The following is a 20,999-nucleotide window of genomic DNA, read 5'->3' as shown; positions in this document are numbered from 1 at the left end:
TTCACAACAATGTACAAAGGGCAGCTGCAATTTCAAAATGCTCTGTCAGCTGATTACTGCAAGCAGCATGATTACACAGCAGTCATTATGTCCACCAATTCTGCTACACTTCCTTTCTTGTGAAGGGAGCTGACAAAAGAATATTTCAGTCTGACTAGAATTGTCCACTGTGACAGTGTTGTCTTGTGTATGTGACTGAATAGATTGCACATGTGTGAAGAAGATTTTTGTAGTATATTTAAGACATTGTCAACTCTGTGAGAGATTTTGGTTTTGAGGGAGTAAATTACATTCTTAATTTCCTTTATAGATCATGATGTAATTTTCAATCTGGATGTATATATGAGACACTAATTCTCACATATATTCTATTGCCTTACCTCTTGAACTGCAGATGCTATTCTTCTGAGGTACTTGTTTACCTGACTGTTTCAAGTATTATTTGACAGTTTTATTTAATAACCAAGTCCTCACATTTCTTAACTGATTTCTCTTTCAGCTGTTGCCCATATAGAGATAAATTAATTATCTAGAAAGAAACTTCCACATGGGAAAAATATATTAAAAACAAAGATTCCAAGACTTACCAAGCGGGAAAGCTCCGGTAGACAGCACAATAAAATAACACACAAGCACACACACAAAATTTCTAGCTTTCGCAACCAATGGTTGCTTCTTCAGGAAAGAGGGAAGGAGAGCGAAAGACTTACCTTAGACATGATGTCTGTATATGTGTGTGTGTGTGTGTGTGTGTGTGTGTGTGTGTGTGTGTGTGCGCGCGCGCGAGTATATACCTATCCTATACCTATCATGTCTGCTTGTGTCTGTATATGTATGGATGGATTTGTGTGTGTGTGTGTGTGTGTGTGTGTGTGTGTGTGTGTGTGTGTGTGCTCGCGCGCGCGAGTATATAACTATCCTTTTTTTCCCCCTAAGGTAAGTCTTTCTGCTCCCGGGATTCGAATGACTCCTTACCCTCTCCCTTAAAACCCACATCCTTTCGTCTTTTGCTCTCCTTCCCTCTTTCCTGAAGAAGCAACCATTGGTTGCGAAAGCAAGAAATTTTGTGTGTATGTTTGTGTGTTATTTTATTGTGCCTGTCTACCGGCACTTTCTCGCTTGGTAAGTCTTGGAACCTTTGTTTTTAATATAAATTAATTATCTGGATGATTGATTTTACACTTCACATTACATAGTGGTTTTGTGATTTTTTAAATCACTTTCCTTAAGAAAGCACGATATTTATTGTAATGTGTAATCAGTTCTGCTTCTCTGTATCCTAACCATTTCAACCCGTAATCCAGGGCTTTTTATGTCATATTAGTACCAGACTTTATTATTTTTTTAGGAAAACAGCTATTAAAGATTGACAAAAAACCATCTATTAATACATTTCTGCTAACTTTCTGTACAGGCTAGACCTGTCTCACCCCCTTCTCATCTATTGTTTTCTATTTGTGCCCTTTATATTAGGACTGCAGTCTGATTTCCTTTCACTTTCTGTATTATATCCCTGATAATTTCAGTATTTGGAAGGCTACATTCCCGTAAATTTATAAATTCTATAAATGTGGGTTTACCTTCTTGCGGTCTATCTTCTGAGATAAGTCATAGTGTCAGTATTGCCTCATATCTTTCTACATTTCTCCAGAATCCCTAAGGTCAGCTTCCACCACTAGCTCCATTTTTACACAGATCATTTTTAGTAGTATTTTGCAGCTTTGACTTACTAAACTGATGGTATGGTATTGTTTTTTTTATTTTAATTGGTCCTGTTGTCTACCTAGCAGCTTATGCATAAGATATTGTACAAGTCAAGTTATAAATATACAGGCAGGCATACATATTTAAGGTTACAATAATACACTTTACATGTAAGTATTTATATAACACATTTCATAAATTTAAGTATTCTTCAATGGAGTAAAAGCAGTGATGCTGTGAATATGACTTTAGAGATTTTCCAAATGTATTGACCTCAGTGATAGCTTTCACATTTTCAGGAAGTTTGTTATAAAGCTTAACTCCCATGCGAAAAGTACCTTTTTGGCACAGTGCTGTGTTGATTTGAGTCATATGTAAGTTTCTGTTTTGTCTGGTAAAGTGCTCATGTATATCACAGTTTTTTGCAGTCTCCAGTCCTTGCCTATTACATTTAATTTAAAGAACAAAAGGGTTTCCATAATGTATACACATGGTAATGGAAGAATACCAGATTTCTTAAACAGGGGTTTACAAGAGTCTCTAGGCTTGCACCCAAACAAGATTCTAATGGCCCTTTTTTGTAGTTTAAAAGTACTATTAGCTGTTTTAGAGTTTCCCCAGAAGGTGACCCCATATCTAAAATGAGAATGAAAGTATGCATGAAATGCATTCAATACTGTTTTCTCACTACAGCATGATTTTAATGAACAAAGAAGGTAACATGTTTTGCTCAGTTCTGCATTGCGATATTCAATATGCTTATTCCATCTGATGTTACTCTGCAGCCAAGGTCCTAAGAATTTGGTTTCAGTATTGTTACCAACTGAATCGTCATTGATAGAGACTGATGGGATAAACATGTCCTTGTTAGCTACGTTGTGGAATTTTAGAGCAATGATTTTCTTACTGTTTATTACAAGCTGATTACTCTGTGCCCATGTGCTAAGTTGTTCACACCTGTCAGCTCCTGCCTGCTTTGATATTAGGGTCATTAATTTTTTCTTGAAGTCTGACACAATTTCATGTGTCTGATATATCCTTGACCAGAGAGAATAGTTCTGTCCTGGTTGTTTCTCCCAAGGATACTAATAATTCTGTTGGAATCTTAAATGCTCAAGGTGCCTTGTTTTGAATTATGTATCTCTGTGCACTGCCTTCTCACAGTATCACAACCCCACCTATTCATTCACTTCCTCTTCCCTTTCAACACTGCCCCAAAGTTTCTTCCTTTTATTTTATTCTTTCTACCTTTCCCTTCCTTATGTGCTTCTGGCTTCCCATCTGAGCTTTTTGTGTTCATACAATTGCTTCTTTGTTCTCTACAGGTTTCTTCAGTTTTCATGTGTGAGGTTCCTACATTTCCTACAGTTATGCATGCTTCTACAGTTTGGCATTTACCCATTCCTGCTTTGCCATTTTGCACCTTCTCTCTGCCTGACTTTTATGGATCTGCATTCATTTTTGACAGGTTCATTTGCTTCATTTTCATATATTATCCATCCATCAATTAAAGTTGCTCACCGATGCATATAAAAGAACATGACACAATCCTAACTTTCAGAAAGTTTGTTCCTTTCTCAAGGAGGAAGGATAGGTTGTGAATGTTAGAAAGGAAAGCAAGGAAAGCCAGGTTACTCAAACACCAGGATGAAATGGAACCACCTGCTATGAGGACAAGAAGAGACAATAAACTTTCATCTCCCCTCATCTTCACAACAGGTGTGTCCCTCTCATCAGGAGCTCTAAGTGTCCTGTCCTTCCTCAAACTACACCTCTCTCCTTTCTAAGGAAGGAAATTATAGTTCTGAAAGCTTGGTCAGTATTATATTCTTTTATATGTATCTATCAGCACTGCTATTTTTTTTTTTTTAAATCTTGAAGTTACATACATACTAGTCAGCAGTATTGTCCTTGAATTTCATAATTTTCTTAGATGAACATTTCTTTTGGTGGTAATTTAATATCTTATGTATCACCCAATGATTTATTCTTGAATTTTTCTTTATGCCTAGTTGTTCCTCCACTGCCTCCACTATTTCATTTATCAACATTACCCATTAATCTTCCATTGTATTTCTTTCAACTATTTCAATCAGTGATTCCAAGACAATGACCTCATGGAAAGCAGGTAGATGAAATACACAAGATCGTGGTGTATGTATGTATGTAGCTGAAGACTGTTGTGCATGAAAAAGTTTAGAGTAGAGTTTTATAAAGTAGTTGGTGTCAAATGGAGCATGATAATGTAATGAATGTAATATATTACTGAACAAAAAGGAAAACTTATTTACAAAAATTAGTTCTACATGTGACTGTGAACAAACAAGGACTTTTGTAAACATGCTGAACCATATAAAATAAAATTTAAACTACCTTCTATAAATATATTTAGGTAATAATCTGCAAGTAGTTATGCTGGAATGGAAAGTGTTAAACTGCACTGTTTGTTATGTTGAAAACTTCTGCTTAGAACACATCTTTACATCAGTTTTTCATGTACTACGTTAACAGATATGAGACATCCAAGGAAAGCCAAAACTAAACACTAATTCACATATTTCCTATGCAATTCTCAATAATATATCTATTCTCAATAATATATCTATCCTCAATAATATAACTATTCTCAATAATGTATCCATTCTCAATAATATATCTATTATTGCAAGTTATCTTATATGCATGAAAGCAGACTATCACTTATCTTAGCTGCATGGGAAGACCCAGTTTAAAATTAAAAATAAATAGTCCCAGATACTTCTAATATCTCATCAGAAGTTTTTGTTGATCTGTGATTTACAAAGTGGCAACCAGATTTCAAGATGTAAAAATAATTTCCATGTAGAACTTTCAGAATTGTCCAACCAGAATGAGACTCAATATTCTGGAGTAGTCTTCAAATAGCTCTCTTCTGACATTAAGTAAGAATTTGAGAATCTGTATCAGTTTAAAAGGAAATTAAAGACATAACTTATTAGTCACTCCTTATGCAAATTATCTGATTACATAGATTTGAGAATTATAGAACACTTTATGCTGCATGACAAGTAGTAATGCTCTTTGTGAACGTCACTCTTTGATACAAGGTGTACCACTTTGCTTCTGCCATTTGCAGATAGGTCGCTTCAGCGGTCAGCAGCGGCCGAAAGAAACAGATGTCAGGTAGTTAGTTTGGACTTCAGTCAACATAAACTCTTTCAAGCATTAGTCGATTTGTGTCTAAATCATAAAGTTGTTTTTGATTTAAAATGTCAGTTTACGAGACTAATCCTCGTCATTTGCGGGAGTGTTACTGTTTTGTTTCATTATGAAAAAAACAGCAGCTGAGTCTCACTGAATGCTCTCAAGTACATATGGTAAGGATGCTATTAGTGAAAGAACATGTCATGAGTGGTTTCAATGCTTCAAGAACCATGATTTTAATATCGTAGACTGGTATAATGGTGGAAAAGAGAATGTTTTCGGAGATGCGGAATTGGAGACATTGCGTCAAACTCAAGAAGAATTGGCATGATTAGTGGGAGTGAGACAGCAAGCCATTTCAAAACTTCTCAAGGTTATGGGCATGATTCAGAAAGAAGGAACTTGGATCCCATGAGAGCTGAAACCAAGAGATAAACGGCATTTGTGTGTTTGTGAACAGTTGCTTCAGAGGGAAAAAAAGGAAGGTATTTCTGCATTGCATTGTGACTGGGGACAAGAAATGGGTTCATTACAGTAATCCTGAATGCAAAAAAATCGTTGGGATATCCCGGCCATGCTTCCATGTAGATGGCCAAAGCGAATATTCGAGGCTCCAAGATCAAGCCCTACATTTGGTAGAACCAGCTCGGCATCATGTACTATGAGGTGTTAAAACCAAGTGAAACAATCACAGGTGCTCATTATCAAATGCAATTAATGTGTTTGAGTAGAGCATTAAAGGACAAATGGCTACAATACAGCAAGAGGACAATAAAGTGATTTTGCAGCATGTCAGCACTCGACTCCACATGGCAAAAGAGGTCAAAACATACTTGGATACATTAAAATGGGAAGTCCTACCCCACCCACCATGTTCTCCAGACATTTCTCCCCCTGACTGTCACCTGTTTAGATCAATGGCACATGACCTGGCTGAACAACATTTCTGATATCATTAAGAAGTCACAAATTGGATCGATTCATGGATCTATATAAAAGATGAACAATTTTTTGACAGAGGATACGTACACTGCCTGAAAGATGGAAAAAAGTAGTGGCCAGTGATCGAAAATACTTTGAATGATACATGTGTAAACAAATTATTTCATTAAAGCCTCAAATGTTGGGAGAAAAGCGGCAGAGGCAAAGTTGTACACCTTGTAGACACCACTGTGATCATGTTGATATTAAACTGATAATGGGAGATAAGTAGCAGCTTTTAATATGACCAATAAAGTAACAGCTCTCAGAAGTTCTTTGAATTTTACTATGTTAAACATAGCTCGAGTAAGAACAGTTAGGTTACAGTAGCTTAACGCATATATCACATTTCACAATCCTGAAAGTTGTTCCTGAAGCTTTTATCTATGTGACTGAATGAATGAAAAATTTATTAATTTTTGTTTATGTAGGGGCAGCGAAGGAGGCAAGTATGTGCGTGTATATGTAACTGCTTACACATAGCATTCAGACACAGGTGTTTTGTGCACAACATGTACTATTTTATTTGTTTATAGGCATGTTATTTTGGCCGCAGTTCCATTGAGCTTCCAGGATGCAGAAAATTTTTCCTAAAACAAGTGAGAGAGGAAGAAGAGCATGCTACTTTGTTAATTGATTATGCTAACTGCAGAGGAGGTATTGTTGAGCTTCAAGATATTAGAGCTCCAAAAGTCATTGACTGGTGCTCCCCACTGAATGCATTGCAGAATGCTCTAGAGCTTGAGATGTCAGTTACAAAGGTGACAAACTATTTACATACAAATAAACATAAATTTGTTTAACTCATATTTCTAAGTAGTTTGCCTTCTTTTTCAGGATTCTGAATGAAAAACCTTTGAAATTTAGAAATCTAAGAAATTGAAAAAAATTAGCAAAAATTTTACTTTATTAAAGTTAGTGTACATTTATGCCTTCAGAAAGTGTCCATATATTTTTATTTAAAGATCAAACTGATGTAACAGCAGAAGTTCCTCTCTTTTTATATATGCTGATCAGTAAATGGTATAGCGCAGAGATGTTAATTAGTAAATGCTGTAGCAAAGAAAGGCAGTTCATCACAGCTGCTTATTACTCTTAATATATTCTTTGGCTTGTCCCACATTGATGATAATTTTCCTCTGAGCTTGAATGTTGCAACATTATGAATGAGTGACTGTAGGAGATTCAAGAGGAGTGACATTTAACAATTCTAAAATTGGGACAGCTGAAAAGGTCTGACAGAAACATAAACAAAACTAAAAAAGTCTAATTTTTAGAATTGTTTCTTAATTTATTAGAATAAAACATTAAATATGGAGCAGAAAAGACAGAGTAAATGCTCTTGTTACCTCATGGTCAATGATGGTCCTACAACACAACCATTTGTAGATACTTACATTTTTCCTTATTTATTGTAATGAATTTTAGTCTTGCTAATGTGTATGCCACTCCTGAAAGTTAAATGATGTACATCTACATCTACATCCACACTCTGCAAGCCACCTGATGGTGTGTGGCGGAGGGTACCCTGAGTACCTCTATCGGTTCTCCCTTCTATTCCAGTCTCGTATTGTTTGTGGAAAGAAGGATTGTCGGTATGCTTCTGTGTGGGCTATAATCTCTGATTTTATCCTCATGGTCTCTTTGCGAGATATACGTAGGAGGGAGCTGCTTGACTCTTCGGTGAAGGTATGTTCTCGAAACTTCAACAAAAGCTCGTACCGAGCTACTGAACGTCTCTCCTGCAGTCTTCCACAGGAGTTTATCTATAATCTCCGTAACGCTTTCACGATTACTAAATGATCCTGTAACAAAGTGCGCTGCTCTCCATTGGATCTTCTCTATCTCTGCTATCAAACCTATCTGGTACGGATCCCACACTGCTGAGCAGTCGTCTCCGCCCATCCCAATTTAGGTTTTCCGTGATTTCCCTAAATCGTTTCAGGCAAATGCTGGGATGGTTCCTTTGAAAGGGCACGGCCGATTTCCTTCCCAATCCTTCCCTAACCAGAGCTTGCGCTCCGTCTCTAATGACCTCGTTGTCGACGGGACGTTAAACACTAACCACCACCACCACAGTATTCAAGCAGTGGGCGAACAAGCGTACTGTAACCTACTTCCTTTGTTTTTGGATTGCATTTCCTTAGGATTCTTCCAATGAATCTCAGTCTGGCATCTGCTTTACCGACGATCAACTTTATATGATCATTCAATTTTAAATCACTCCTAATGCGTACTCCCAGATAATTTATGGAATTAACTGCTTCCAGTTTCTGACCTGCTAGTTTGTAGCTAAATGATAAGGGATCTATCTTTCTGTGTATTTGCAGCACATTACACTTGTCTACATTGAGATTCAATTGCCATTCCCTGCACCATGCGTCAATTCGCTGCAGATCCTCCTGCATTTGAGTACAATTTTTCATTGTTACAACCTCTCAATATACCACAGCATCATCCGCAAAAAGCCTCAGTGAATTTCCGATGTCATCCACCAGGTCATTTATGTATATTGTGAATAGCAACGGTCCTACGACACTCCCCTGCGGCATACCTGAAATCACTCTTACTTTGGAAGACTTCTCTCCATTGAGAATGACATGCTGCATTCTGTTATCTAGGAACTCTTCAATCCAATCACACAATTGGTCTGATAGTCTGTATGCTCTTACTTTATTCATTAAATGACTGTGGAGAACTGTATCGAATGCCTTGCGGAAGTCAAGAAACATGGCATCTACCTGTGAACCCGTGTCTATGACCCTCTGAAACTCATGGACAAATAGAGCGAACTGGGTTTCACACAATCATCTTTTTCTAAACCCATGCTGATTCCTACAGAGTAGATTTCTAGTCTACAGAAAAGTCATTATACTTGAACATAATAAGTGTTCCAAAATTCTACAACTGATCGATGTTAGAGATCATGACGTACTTCCACCACGTCACTCAGACAAAATGAAATCATTCAATGCTATCCTGCATATAAGACATTGCCCTCTAACCTATAATTTCCTCCTTCATCATAAAGAGTCTTCTGAATGAAACACTTGTGGTATCATCATAATATTATGCCCTATTTTAAAACCACCATCATCATGAATAAATGATAAATATTTCTATTTGCATTCTGTTTTTTGGCAAATGGCAAATAGACACTCTTCTTCCATTTTATTTATTATTACATACAGAACATATTTTAATTTTGATTGTAATAATTTTCTTACCCACAAATCAACCTGTCTCTTCTTGCACAATGTCCTCTGAACCACGAAAGAAGAGCAACAAGCAAATTCCATGATCCTAAATTTTTGTAAAGCTTTTGACATAGTGCTACACTCCAAACTGTTAACAAAGGTCCAAGCAAATGGAATAGGTTTTCAGATATTAGGGTGGTTTGAGAAGTTCTCAGGATCACCATGAGAGGTCAGTGTTGTTCACATGATATTCATTGGACTGTTCCCTGTATAAATGTGCCATGTCAGTACTCTTGGAAGAGAGCTGTGGTGGAGACGTGGCTCTGTTGTTGTTCCTGTGTTGTGATTTGCGAAGGTGGAAAAAATCGAGATTCAAGCAGTGATTAAGTACTTCATAAAAAAGGTATGAAAGCAAAAGACATTCATGCTGATTTCCAGAATACACTGGAGGACTCTGCTCCTTCATATTCAACTGTTACCAAGTGGCCAAATTTTAATTTGGTCGGAAGAGCTTAGATGATGGTCCATGCACTGGTCGGCCAAGTTGTGTCACTACTCCAGTAATCATTGCAAAAGTGCACAAAATGGTGATGGAGGATCACCAATTGAAATTGCGTGAAATTGCTCATGCTTGCCAGATGTCATCTGAAAGGATATATCACATTTTAACTGAAGAATTAGAAAAGAAAAAATTATCTGTAAGATGGATGCTGCGACTCTCGACACTGGATCAAAAACACATGAGAATGGACATATCGGAACAATGTTGGCCCATTTGAGGAGGAACAGACAAGATTTTTTTGCATTGGCTTGTGACCACAGATGAAACTTGGATGCACTACTATAACCCAGAGACAAAACAACATTCAAAGCATTGGAAACATGCTGCTTCTCTGTTACCAAAGAAAGCGAAGACAATTCCTTCGACAGAAAAGGTCAGGGATGTGAAGGTGATTCTGTTTGTAGATTATCTCCCTACTGGGCAAGAAATTACTGGAGAATACTATGCTAATGTTCTGGACAAATTTCAACAAAAGATATGTGAATAAAATCCAGGTTTAGCAAAGAAGAAAGTCATCTTCCATGAAGACAATGCACGCCCGCACACATGTGCTGTCGCCCTGGCAAAATTACACGAACTAAGGTCTGAGTTGTTGCCTTACTGGCCTTATTCACATGATATGGCTCCATCACACTTCCACCTCTTCCTAAAACTGAAAATTTTTCTTGGTGTATGAAGATTCACTTCAAACAAAGAATTGACAGTCAGAGTTGACAACTATTCAGCAGGCCTGGAGGAAACACATCTTTGAGATGGGATCTATGCACTGGAAAATTATTTGACCAAGTGCATTAGTCTACAAGGAGACTACATTGAAAAATAAAAAAGTTTCAATGATGTAAGTACTTTTTTCTATTCTGTAACAAGAACTTTTCAAACCACCCTTGTATGTGAGTGACTCAAAGACTTTTGAAGTAATAGAACTCAGTATGTTGTCCTGGATGGAGATCATTCATTGGATATAAGGTATCATCAGGAATGCACCAGGGAATTGTGATGCGACCACTCTTGTCCTCTGCATACATTAGCATGCTGAGAGAGAGAGAGAGAGGGGGTGAGCAGCAATCTGCAACTGTGTGCTGATAACACTGTTTTATATGGGATGTATGATTCTGCTGCCACCAACATACATCTCTAATAATGACCATGAAGACAAGAGAAGATAAATAAGGGCTTGTATGGAAGCTATATAGTAGTTTTTCATTTGCTTCATTTGTGCATGGAGCAGAAAAAGGAATGACCCGCATTGGTATAAGGTATCCTCCACCACGCACTGTATGTGGAGTATTTATGTGGCTGTAGATGTTCATCTTTATTTTTCATTCCTGCACTTTGTAATGTACCCTCTTTCGTCCGGGGTGAAAATCAAATATCAAGCGACAAAATTTCAATTCATTTAAATGCTATTTCAAACCATGAGATTATGATGATCAATTGACGACACCCCGCCAGCTTGGGTGATCTGTATCTACAACAGACGATGTTAAGCTTAATATCTAGACAAAAGAATGATACATCACAGAATACTAAAACTAATTAGAATACCTTACCTTTAGATGCTGAATTGTCTTGATTCTCGCCATGGTGCGTTCCATCCATCTAACATTGTTAATATTAGGTCCGGGTCTTTGTGTGCTAATGAAAACTGGTACTCGCTTTTTGTTTTACAATTGATTCTTTATTTTTATTAATCTAACTTTTTCACAATAATTTCCATCTTCATATCACATACTATTTATAGATACTCTCTATATAAGATGACAGACTTCCTTCCATACTCCCATCAACAGTCCACCTCACAAAACCACACTCTCCCCACAACAGTCCAACTAACTCACTCCAACAGTCACCTTAACAACGTCCGACTCTCTACCTTTCACACACGAATATCTTTGGCTCACACTGGTGCCAACATATTCTCCAGAAATAAACAAATAAAGTTCACATTATAGAATAATATAATAAAAAAAGATTTGGGCAAAATTAAATACTACACACAATAATATTAAATAAAAAATCATAGAAATGAAATTGGAGCACTGACCCTGCAAGGGCAGATGCGACTATAAGGGTGGTATCGCACTCTTCCGTAGTTCGTTACATTATACACCCCTGAGATTTCATGCAAAAGTATCTTGCAAGAGATCTCGACAGATACGCAAAGCAATGAACAACTTTTTTTTGAAATCTTCAATAGTTGTCTTCTCGTCTCTTTTTGCTGGTCTTCTCCTCTCGAATTTGGCCCCTTAATCGCCTCATCTGTCAAATTATATCATGGTAATTTTCCTGAAATCATACAACACTTAATTAGTCACATATAAATACATTGGTATCTCACCCAGGATGTCTCTTCCCTACCATACTGGGTTTGATTACCAGAGTTCACTTATATATTTATATAATGATTGTACAAATATATTAGATACTAAAAGTAAGACATAAAAGAGATAAATGTGGTCTTACATCGACTTGGTTTTAACATCAGCTAAAAAGGTTATTTTCAATTTAGTTCAGACATCTACTGAGAAATATGTGGCTAATAATTTTTTTTTATGTAAAGAGTATCATTTGAACAATCTCAGTTAAATAAGCCGTCTCAGCATGTTCATATCAATAAGTTTTCCGTAATGTAATGTAAAATAGCTAAAAAGTGAGAGTTTAGAAATGGCAGTGCAATGGGATCATGTTAACCCAGCCATCATCAGTGGTATCATTCTTCACTTGTACATATGTATAAAATAATTCAAATGTACAAATTCAAAGGTGGCATTGCAATGGAATCTGTAAACCCCGTCAAATGTAGTGGGAAAATACTATTCTCACAAATATAAATTAAATAGTAATAAGGTGAATACATGTAAATACTACACAAAGTTTTGTGTTTGTCAGTTCCTGCATGTACTTTATCCTCTAATCCTAATCCATTCCATGCTGACACTCATCCAACCTACCCTTATCTCATATTCTGTGTCTATACAAGATCTATTTCTTTCAGAGTTAGTCAGTAAAACATAAATCTGCGGAGATACAGAGCTCCATCCACATAAAAGTGTTGTTGTTTTCTCAACTGATCAGAACAGAAGCTAGCAACTGCTTGGTCAGGTCAGTTTTTCAATATAAGATAATAAAATAGCAAACACACTTCTAATCCTAAAATTCAAAGAAAATATAAATACATATATATATATGAAAATTCCCTCTACTCATGGCATAGGCAATGTGTAATCATGTAAAGTGCACATCTATGTACAGTGTGTAGTCCTCTCTCCATACCCAGTTCCTTTGTCACATAAAACATGTAGATTAGTTAATTATATTGCAGAATCATCCACCTTCTGCCACCAATACCCAGCCTTCAATCAATCTTGGCCATATGCACAGGACGCAAGACTAAACAGTGTGCAGAAGTCCAACCAGTACCAGGGTGCACGGTGTCTATGTGTCTCCATGAGAACCACATAGTATACACAACTGTGGCAAAACAGGATCAACATCACTATTAGAGTATGAACGCTGGTTCACTCAAGATTAATTGCACTTTTTCATCCTCATACTTCAACTCACATAGTTTGTACTAAAGCCAGGTTACTGTGGTCATAACTTCTCGTAGTCACATATCCATATCGTAGCATGTAAGTCACTTCACAAGTGTAAATTTGTGGTTAGTGTAGTTGCCTATGTCATAAGACATGACGTCTAATCCCAATTTCATTAACCCCTACTGAGCTGACCACACAACAAAACCAAAGTTTCATAGCTTTGTGCATAAGTAAGTGAAATAGTCAGCATTTTGATATCTGCAGTTTCAATGTATATCTTCAGTAAGTGATTAATTCCAGATTTCTAATGTCATTTAGAGTGTACAGTTTTATCATATATAGACTGCTGTCACAGTTATTTCATAGATCTCAGAATCAAATCTTGACAGAATTACCTAAGTGTTTGTGTATTACAGACACAACATTGTCAGTGGCAAGGTAAGTTTCGAATGAGATGTCTCAGTGGTACAGAACAAACGTCACACCTCCAGAATTTTGACTAAGTAATAACGCAAGGCATAAAAAAATTTAAATATTACATAAAAAGGATTCACGAATAAAAGTTTACTACTGAAAAATCTCATCTACTGTTATTTCTCTCCAATCCTACCATTGTGTTTTTATGTTAGGTATCAGTAAATCAAAATGTACATTTCTAAAGGGTATGGTATCCTATTAAATCCACATATACTTGAGGTAATAGTAGATAAGCCTCACAACAGGCAATGGTACAAATTATTATACTTAAGTACTCATATTTTGTGAGTTATGCCTCAACAAGAAAAACAATGTAAAGCATATATAAGTGTTCTGAAACTATAGTTCAGGTAAGTTTCTCACAGAAATGATAATTGTTTCGCTGGTTCAAGAGTAAATGTCTGTCCAGGTATCTACTTATGTGCACAGTGCACATGTTTTCAAACAAGATAAGACTAGTGATCTGTCTTGAAGCAACATGGCCCAATACTGCGTTAAAAGTCCATAGTTATTGGACAAGACAAAGTTATGCAATAAAAATGATGATACAAAAGTTAAAACTCCATAAGCGTAAACAAGAATAGGAACATGAAAACTTCTCTCCCCAACACAAATACTTAGCATAAGAGTGTGTTGGTCAGTTACCCATAAAGTCTGGTTCATAAAGGATCTTCAGTAACAAAATGTTACAAACAGTTTACACTGTGTATAATAAATATCAATAACAAAGATATTGAGCATAATGTTCACATGAATAAGCTCTTTTGAGCACAACATAGCCATATTCAAACAGATGAAGTATGGCCTCATCAACTTACACTAACACAATGATACTAAGATTAAAAATCTATATTTTCAAATCACATGAGTATAAAGAAACATTTAAGTTTTGCACTCATCGTGCAAGGCAAGAGCATAAGATATTCATTGTAGTAACCATAAATATATACAAAGCAAAATGCAAGATTAAACAGCAAAGATACAGATCAAGACAGAGTCCCAAGTTTCCAAAATTGTGACACTGTAAACTTAGCTTGGACTTTTATAATGCTTCAACTCCGTGATGTTATGTAGACCAAACAGTTTTCTAGATTCAGGATAGATCAACCTATAGGCATTTGGATGTGGGTTATCAGATATCACAAATGGTCCTATATAAATATCAAAGAATTTCTTAAGTTCCCCACACAATGATTTTGACTTTTCTACTGTTTTCACTAGGACTAAATCTCCCACATTAAACTCGCACATTTTCCCCCTCTTATCATGTCTACTTTTCCTAATTTCCCCTTGCTTTTTCATGTTGTTCCTTACAATCTCCTCTCTTTCTTCTTTTGACAAGCTGTTACATGCTGAAAACTCAATCAATTCACTAATAAGATTTGGTGGCTTTTTATCATAAAGTATCTCATGTGGAGAGAATCCTGTTGAACTGTGCTGTAAGCTATTCATCACATCTTCAAGTTTGCTAATGTAATGTATCCAAGTGTTGTGGTCAGTATGACAGTAAGTTCTAAATAATCTCCCAATTTCACGCATGTATCTTTCGGCTGGGTTGCTGGATGGGTGATAAGCTGAAATAAGTATGTGGCTATATATAAATGTTTCCCAACTTTTGGATGTAAACTGTGATCCGTTGTCACTAAGAATTACCTTGGGTACACCTACATATTTAAAATAGTCACGGGTAAAACATGAAATAATGTTTTTGCTAGTAGCATTCCTCAATGGGTACAACTTAATAAATTTGGAAAATAAGTCCACCACTACAAAAACATACATAAACCCTCCTCTAGTGGTTGGCAGTTGCCCATACAAGTCAATTGCTACAACATCAAGCTGCTGTTTTGGAAGTATATTTTGCATCTGACCTCTACTCGTTTGATTGGTTACCTTGACTCTCTGACACAAGTCACTAGTGGACAAGATTTTCCTCACAGTCCTCACCATATTGTAAAAGTAAATGTTTTCTTGAATCTTTTGTATACATTTTGCTGCCCCACAATGACCATAACTTTCATGGGTATATTTTACAAGCAATTTGAGAAATTCATATGGCCAACATAACTTCCATACCTCACTATCTTCCTTCATCCTCCGAAATAATATTCCCCTATGAACTTTGTAATACTGCCCTACTTTTTCTTTTCCCTTCTTTCCAATATAACTTTTCACCAGTTTCCACTCTTCATCATGATTCTGAAACCGTCTAATGTCACTGCAGATTTTCACGACATCTTTCTCCTCATTTATCCCTTTTAAATACATAATTTTAAATTCATTCCCTCCTTCATCACCATTGTCACCAATGGATTCTCGCAAAGGATGCCTTGAAAGAGCATCTGCTATGCAATTTTCATCACCTTTAATATATTTGATGGTGTAGTTAAACTGCTGAAGAAAAAGTGCCCATCTCGTGATTCTACTATGGTATAATTTACATTCTTGTAAGTAGGATAGTGCTTTATGATCTGAAAAGATTATCACCACGTGACCCAATAAATAATTCTTAAATTTGGAGAAAGCCCAATGAATGGCTAATAGTTCCTTTCCTGTAATGGTGTACTGCCTCTCGTGTTTCTGCAATGTCCTGCTGGCAAAAGCAATAGATCTATGTTCTTACACCCCATTCTGACTTCTCACTTGGAAAAGGTGTGCCCCTAAACCATAGTTACTACTGTCAGTCATAATACAGAAAGGCAACCCAAAATCTGGCCTACATAAGATTTTACTATTTGCCAACTGGTGTTTAATCTCTTCAAAAGCAATCTGACAATCTTTATTCCAATCCCATATAGTATTCTTTTTAAGCAAATTCCCTAAACAAGGAGCATTAAGAGCCTAAGTAGCACAATACTTCCTATAGAATCCACACAGTCCGAGAAATGACTTTAGCTGTTTCTTATTCCTAGGTGATGGAAACTTTGCAATTGCTTCAATTTTCTCATCATCTGGCATAATTCCATTGTCAGATATAATGTGCCCCAAAAATTTTAATAGTTTCACTGCAAATTTACATTTCGATAACTTCAGTGACATTCCTCCTTTTCTAAACTCCTCACAAATTTCCTTAAGTAACCCTATGTGTTCTTCCCAACTTTTACTGGATTCCAAAATATCATCTACATATATAGTTAATTTATGTAACAATTCCTTTCCCAACACATAATCTAAAGCTCTGATAAACTCTGCAACAGATACATTCAGCCCAAATGGTACTACACTAAAGGTATAACATTTTCCATGATATAAGAATGCTGTGTATTTCTGAGATTCCCTTCTAATGGTATTTGATGAAATCCAGAGGTCAGATTGAGACTAGACATAAACTTTACATGATCAAACTTGTGTAGTAATTCATCAATGTTTTCAGGATGATCAGTTTCCCTACATAATAATTTATGGAGGAACCTAGAATCTAGGACAAGTCTTACACTATTATCCTTCTCGGCAATGGCTATGATAGGATTATTATATTCGCTGTTACACCTCTGAATAACCCCCCAAGTCTGCATCTTTTCCAACTCCCTCTCTACAGCTTTCCTCCTGCTTAATGGAATCCCATAAGGTTTAATGAACAATGGATCATGCGGTTTGAGTACAAGTTTACATTCATAACCTTTTCTCTCTGCCTGGTCTGTCACTAAATACATCAGAATATTCCCATAAAAGTACCATGAGATCAGATTGTTGTTCCCTAGTTAAACTCTCTGCTTCAGCAATCTTATTTTCTACTATGCTTTGATAATCTTTGTCATCAATAGAAGTCTGTTTTTCAAAAGGATCAGTGCATCTCCCATCATCTAAATAATCCACCCCCACCCCCCCTGATCTGATTATGACTATTACTATTCTTCTCAATGAAGCTCTCTGTATACAACTTATTTTTATCTGTTGTTTCCCTAAATTTGACAGTTTTGTTTTTCCAATTAAATCCCATATCCACTTTTACTATCCAATCCATACCTAGAATTATGTCCTCACTCAGGTGACAAGACAACCCTGATCAATGACCACATCTCCAACTTTGAAAGACAAAATAATTTGACATTTTACTGTTATACTGAATCTTCCTGTCGCTCCCCTAATTTTAACCCCAACTACTGGTAATTCTGCAAATTAATGGTTTTTATTTATCCTATCCCTCAATTTTTCACTGATTCCTGATATCGGGCTTCCAGTATCAATCAAACAATAACCTGTCCAATCATTAATACAAATTTGCCTGTATGGGCTTCCTACAATTTCACTCTCCTGCTCACCAACATCTTCATGCATCAAGTCATCTTCTACGCTTTTAAAATTCAGATCTTCATTTTGTTTGACATAAGCTAAACTATTTTCAGTCTGCACATTGTGCAGAAGCCAACTAGGATTCTCAACACAAACATAATTAGACACATTATTATTATCAGTAATCATAGGCAATTCTTTACATTTTATACCTGTTTTTGCTTTTTCCCACCAAATAGGATATACCTTCTCGCAGATGGATAACAATTGTATCCAAAACATATTATGTTTATTAGCCTCATTAAGGCTGTCCCACAATCTACAAATGAACTCTTGTCCCTGGTTTCCTAAGTTAATAATTACCTTCTCTTCATTCGCAATATTAATGTCATCCCTGTCTATCCCCTCGATTACTGGTGATGTATTAACCCACGTGACTGCAGCCTGATCCTCTTGTACTGAATGATTATTTTCTCTAACACTATTACCCTCCTCCTTCATAACTACATCTGCATCATTCTTAATCACAACAAATACTCTTATCTCACTTCTATATTCCATATCATCACTATCATCAACTGCCTCTTCCTCAGCATCATTTAACATCTCACCATTTGACTCAACTTCCCTAACCTTAGCTACTTCAGCACAACTTCTCACATCAACATCACACTCTACTTCTTCTAATTCTACAACCTTATTATTCAGTACTTGATTGACATTCTCACCCACAGAAATTTTTACATCACTCAGATCTCTATTTACTGCAATTTCATCAGAATACATTAATGCATTTATTCCGAAGGTATCATAACTATTATTAACATAGGAACAACCACCTACATCCCCCCTCACATCACTTTCTTCCTCCCTAAACAAATTATTCATTATCTCCCCACTAACCTCTGAATCTTCATTACTAATGTGTCTAGAATTATCTGTGCTCATAGCCTTCTCACTGACTTGCTGCCAAAACTGTTTATCAAAAGGTCTCTTATCAATTTCTGGTGCTCTTGTCATGTTATTACTATGTCTTTTTCTGTAATCATTTTGCCCATACCTATTCTGATTCCACTTAGTCTGATTTCTAGCATTATATATGTTAGTCTCAAACTGACAGGCCCTCATTGGGACGGCTCTTAGTTTAACTGGCCTTGCCCATTCCCATCTTGTCTTCTATCTGGATTTTCCCATTGTCTATTTATGTTCCCACCATAATAATTACCTCCCTTATTCTCATGTTGACGCCAGTTGCTATTCTCTCCTCTATTGAAATCTCCCTGAAAATTACCTTGACGATCCTGCTGATTATTCCCATTATGATTATTTCGCCTACCATTATTCCCATTATTAGAATTTTGGTTCCACCCTCCATGATTTTGTTCATAATGATGTCCATTAAATCTTTGCTCTTTCTAATGCACGATCCAATTTCTCCACGTAATTCAAAAATTGTTCAACTGAATCATCTGGCCCATATACCAAGTCCCACTGAACTCTATTTGGTAACCTCCTTTTTAGAGCATCTATTTGCGTTAGTTCATCGAAAGGTCTGTCTAAATGTGCCAACTTTCTTAGTTGTTTCTCGCGAAATTCCCTCATTGTACCATCACATTCTTTATAATTAGCCCCATTAAGAAAATCGCTTTTGATTTTGGCCTGAACAGACGCTGAGAAAAATTTGTTCAAAACACTTTTTTCCAATTGGCTATAGGTTAAATCAGAACTGGCGGTTAGATTAGCCTATGACAATGCTTCTCCATCTAAGAATTTTTTAACAAATTTGATCTTTACAGTGTTACTCATTTCAAACAAAAATTGTCACGACAGTTCATAATGAAATCAACTGGGTGTAATTTTCCGTCTCCCGGAAAATTACGCACGTTTGTACCTGGCCAAAATCCGTTAAATGAAGTCGCTACCGATTTCATAGCTAAATTATCCCGAATTTCATTTAATTGTTTCTGTAGTCAAACTACCTCATGCTCATTGTCTTTAATTACATTGTTACAAGAATCTACATTATATTCAATAATTTTCACTTTTTCTGCTACCTTGTTTTCGAACAATGACAATTTGTCATCGACATTTTTCGTATGTAAGTCAATTCTGGTAATCATTTCCCTATCTTTAATTTTTCTCTCACTCGAAAACGATTCAAAATACTTCGCAGTTTCTTCCACTTCTCGTTTGATTGTTAATTCGACTTTATTGAGTTTATCTTCCAATTGTCTACCCTATCTTCAATTTCGTCTGACCGCTCCTCCAAACTGGTTTTCGTCTCTTTCATTTCCGATCTGATAGTTGAACATTCATTAAAGAATTCCTTAGCCAATTGGCTATTTTCTTTTAAAAGCTTCTCTTCTAAATCAGACACTTTCTTTTCCATACTTTTCGCGTTTTCTGTAATTACATTATTCAAGAAACTAAATTGTTCAGAACATTGCTTATTCAAACAACTAAACCGTTTGTTCAAAGTATCGAATTGTTCAGCATTCTGTGTTAACAGTAATTGCAACACAGCGGACATATCTAATTCTTCAACCTTTCCTTCCGATTTTTTACCTGCCGTTTCTGTACTAGCACTTGCTTGAACACTTTCGATAGACTTTTTATGCCCCTACTGATTTTGTTCCAACTCGTCTGTCTCGGTCATTTTTAATCGAATTAAGAAACTCTTGCTCCGACAAAACGCCCAAAATGTCAACAATACAAATAACTTAATAGGTGTACTTATCTCGTTTTTCCGCGTGGTCCCACGTCCGTTATTATTTACTTTTCTTATTCTTGTTGGGTTGTTACTTCCATTTGTCAGTAGATTATATTTCCTTTCATTTAGATCGTGCTCCTCTTCTTTATAATACATTATAAGTCCATACCTGTTAACATAAAACGAGTATCAGTCCAATAATGCAATGGATCCCGGACAAGAGCCCCCAATTGTAAAGTACCCTCTTTCGTCCAGGGTTAAAATCAAATATCAAGCGACAAAATTTCAACTCATTTAAATGCTATTTCAAACCCTGAGATTATGATGATCAATTGACGACACCCCGCCAGCTTGGGTGGTCTGTATCTACAACAGACGATGTTAAGCTTAATATTCAGACAAAAGAATGATAC

At 36.3% G+C, this 20,999-nt stretch overlaps 2 protein-coding genes across 2 annotated transcripts in view; one reads left to right on the top strand and one right to left on the bottom strand.

The window, feature by feature from the left end:
• The window catches only part of LOC126354811 (ferritin heavy chain-like), a 94,728-nt gene that overhangs the window by 53,172 nt on the left and 20,557 nt on the right, over positions 1 to 20,999 (top strand). Inside the window, exon 3 of the mRNA XM_050004745.1 lies at positions 6,405 to 6,629. Within this exon, the coding sequence (XP_049860702.1) occupies positions 6,405 to 6,629 (225 nt within the window). The remainder of the gene's footprint in view (positions 1 to 6,404; positions 6,630 to 20,999) is intronic.
• Positions 11,346 to 19,455, bottom strand: LOC126354810 (uncharacterized). Its single transcript, XM_050004744.1, has 2 exons — positions 18,123 to 19,455; positions 11,346 to 11,913 (listed from the first exon to the last, which is right to left on the bottom strand). Exons 1-2 carry the CDS (start codon positions 19,002 to 19,004, stop codon positions 11,890 to 11,892), a joined length of 906 nt encoding a protein of 301 aa, XP_049860701.1. The 5' UTR covers positions 19,005 to 19,455; the 3' UTR covers positions 11,346 to 11,889.

Source organism: Schistocerca gregaria, chromosome 3 (assembly GCF_023897955.1).
Source record: "Schistocerca gregaria isolate iqSchGreg1 chromosome 3, iqSchGreg1.2, whole genome shotgun sequence".
Taxonomy (NCBI): Eukaryota; Metazoa; Arthropoda; class Insecta; order Orthoptera; family Acrididae; genus Schistocerca; species Schistocerca gregaria.
The sequence above is the reverse complement of the archived record's forward strand: the minus strand, read 5'-3'. Positions and strand labels throughout refer to the sequence as shown.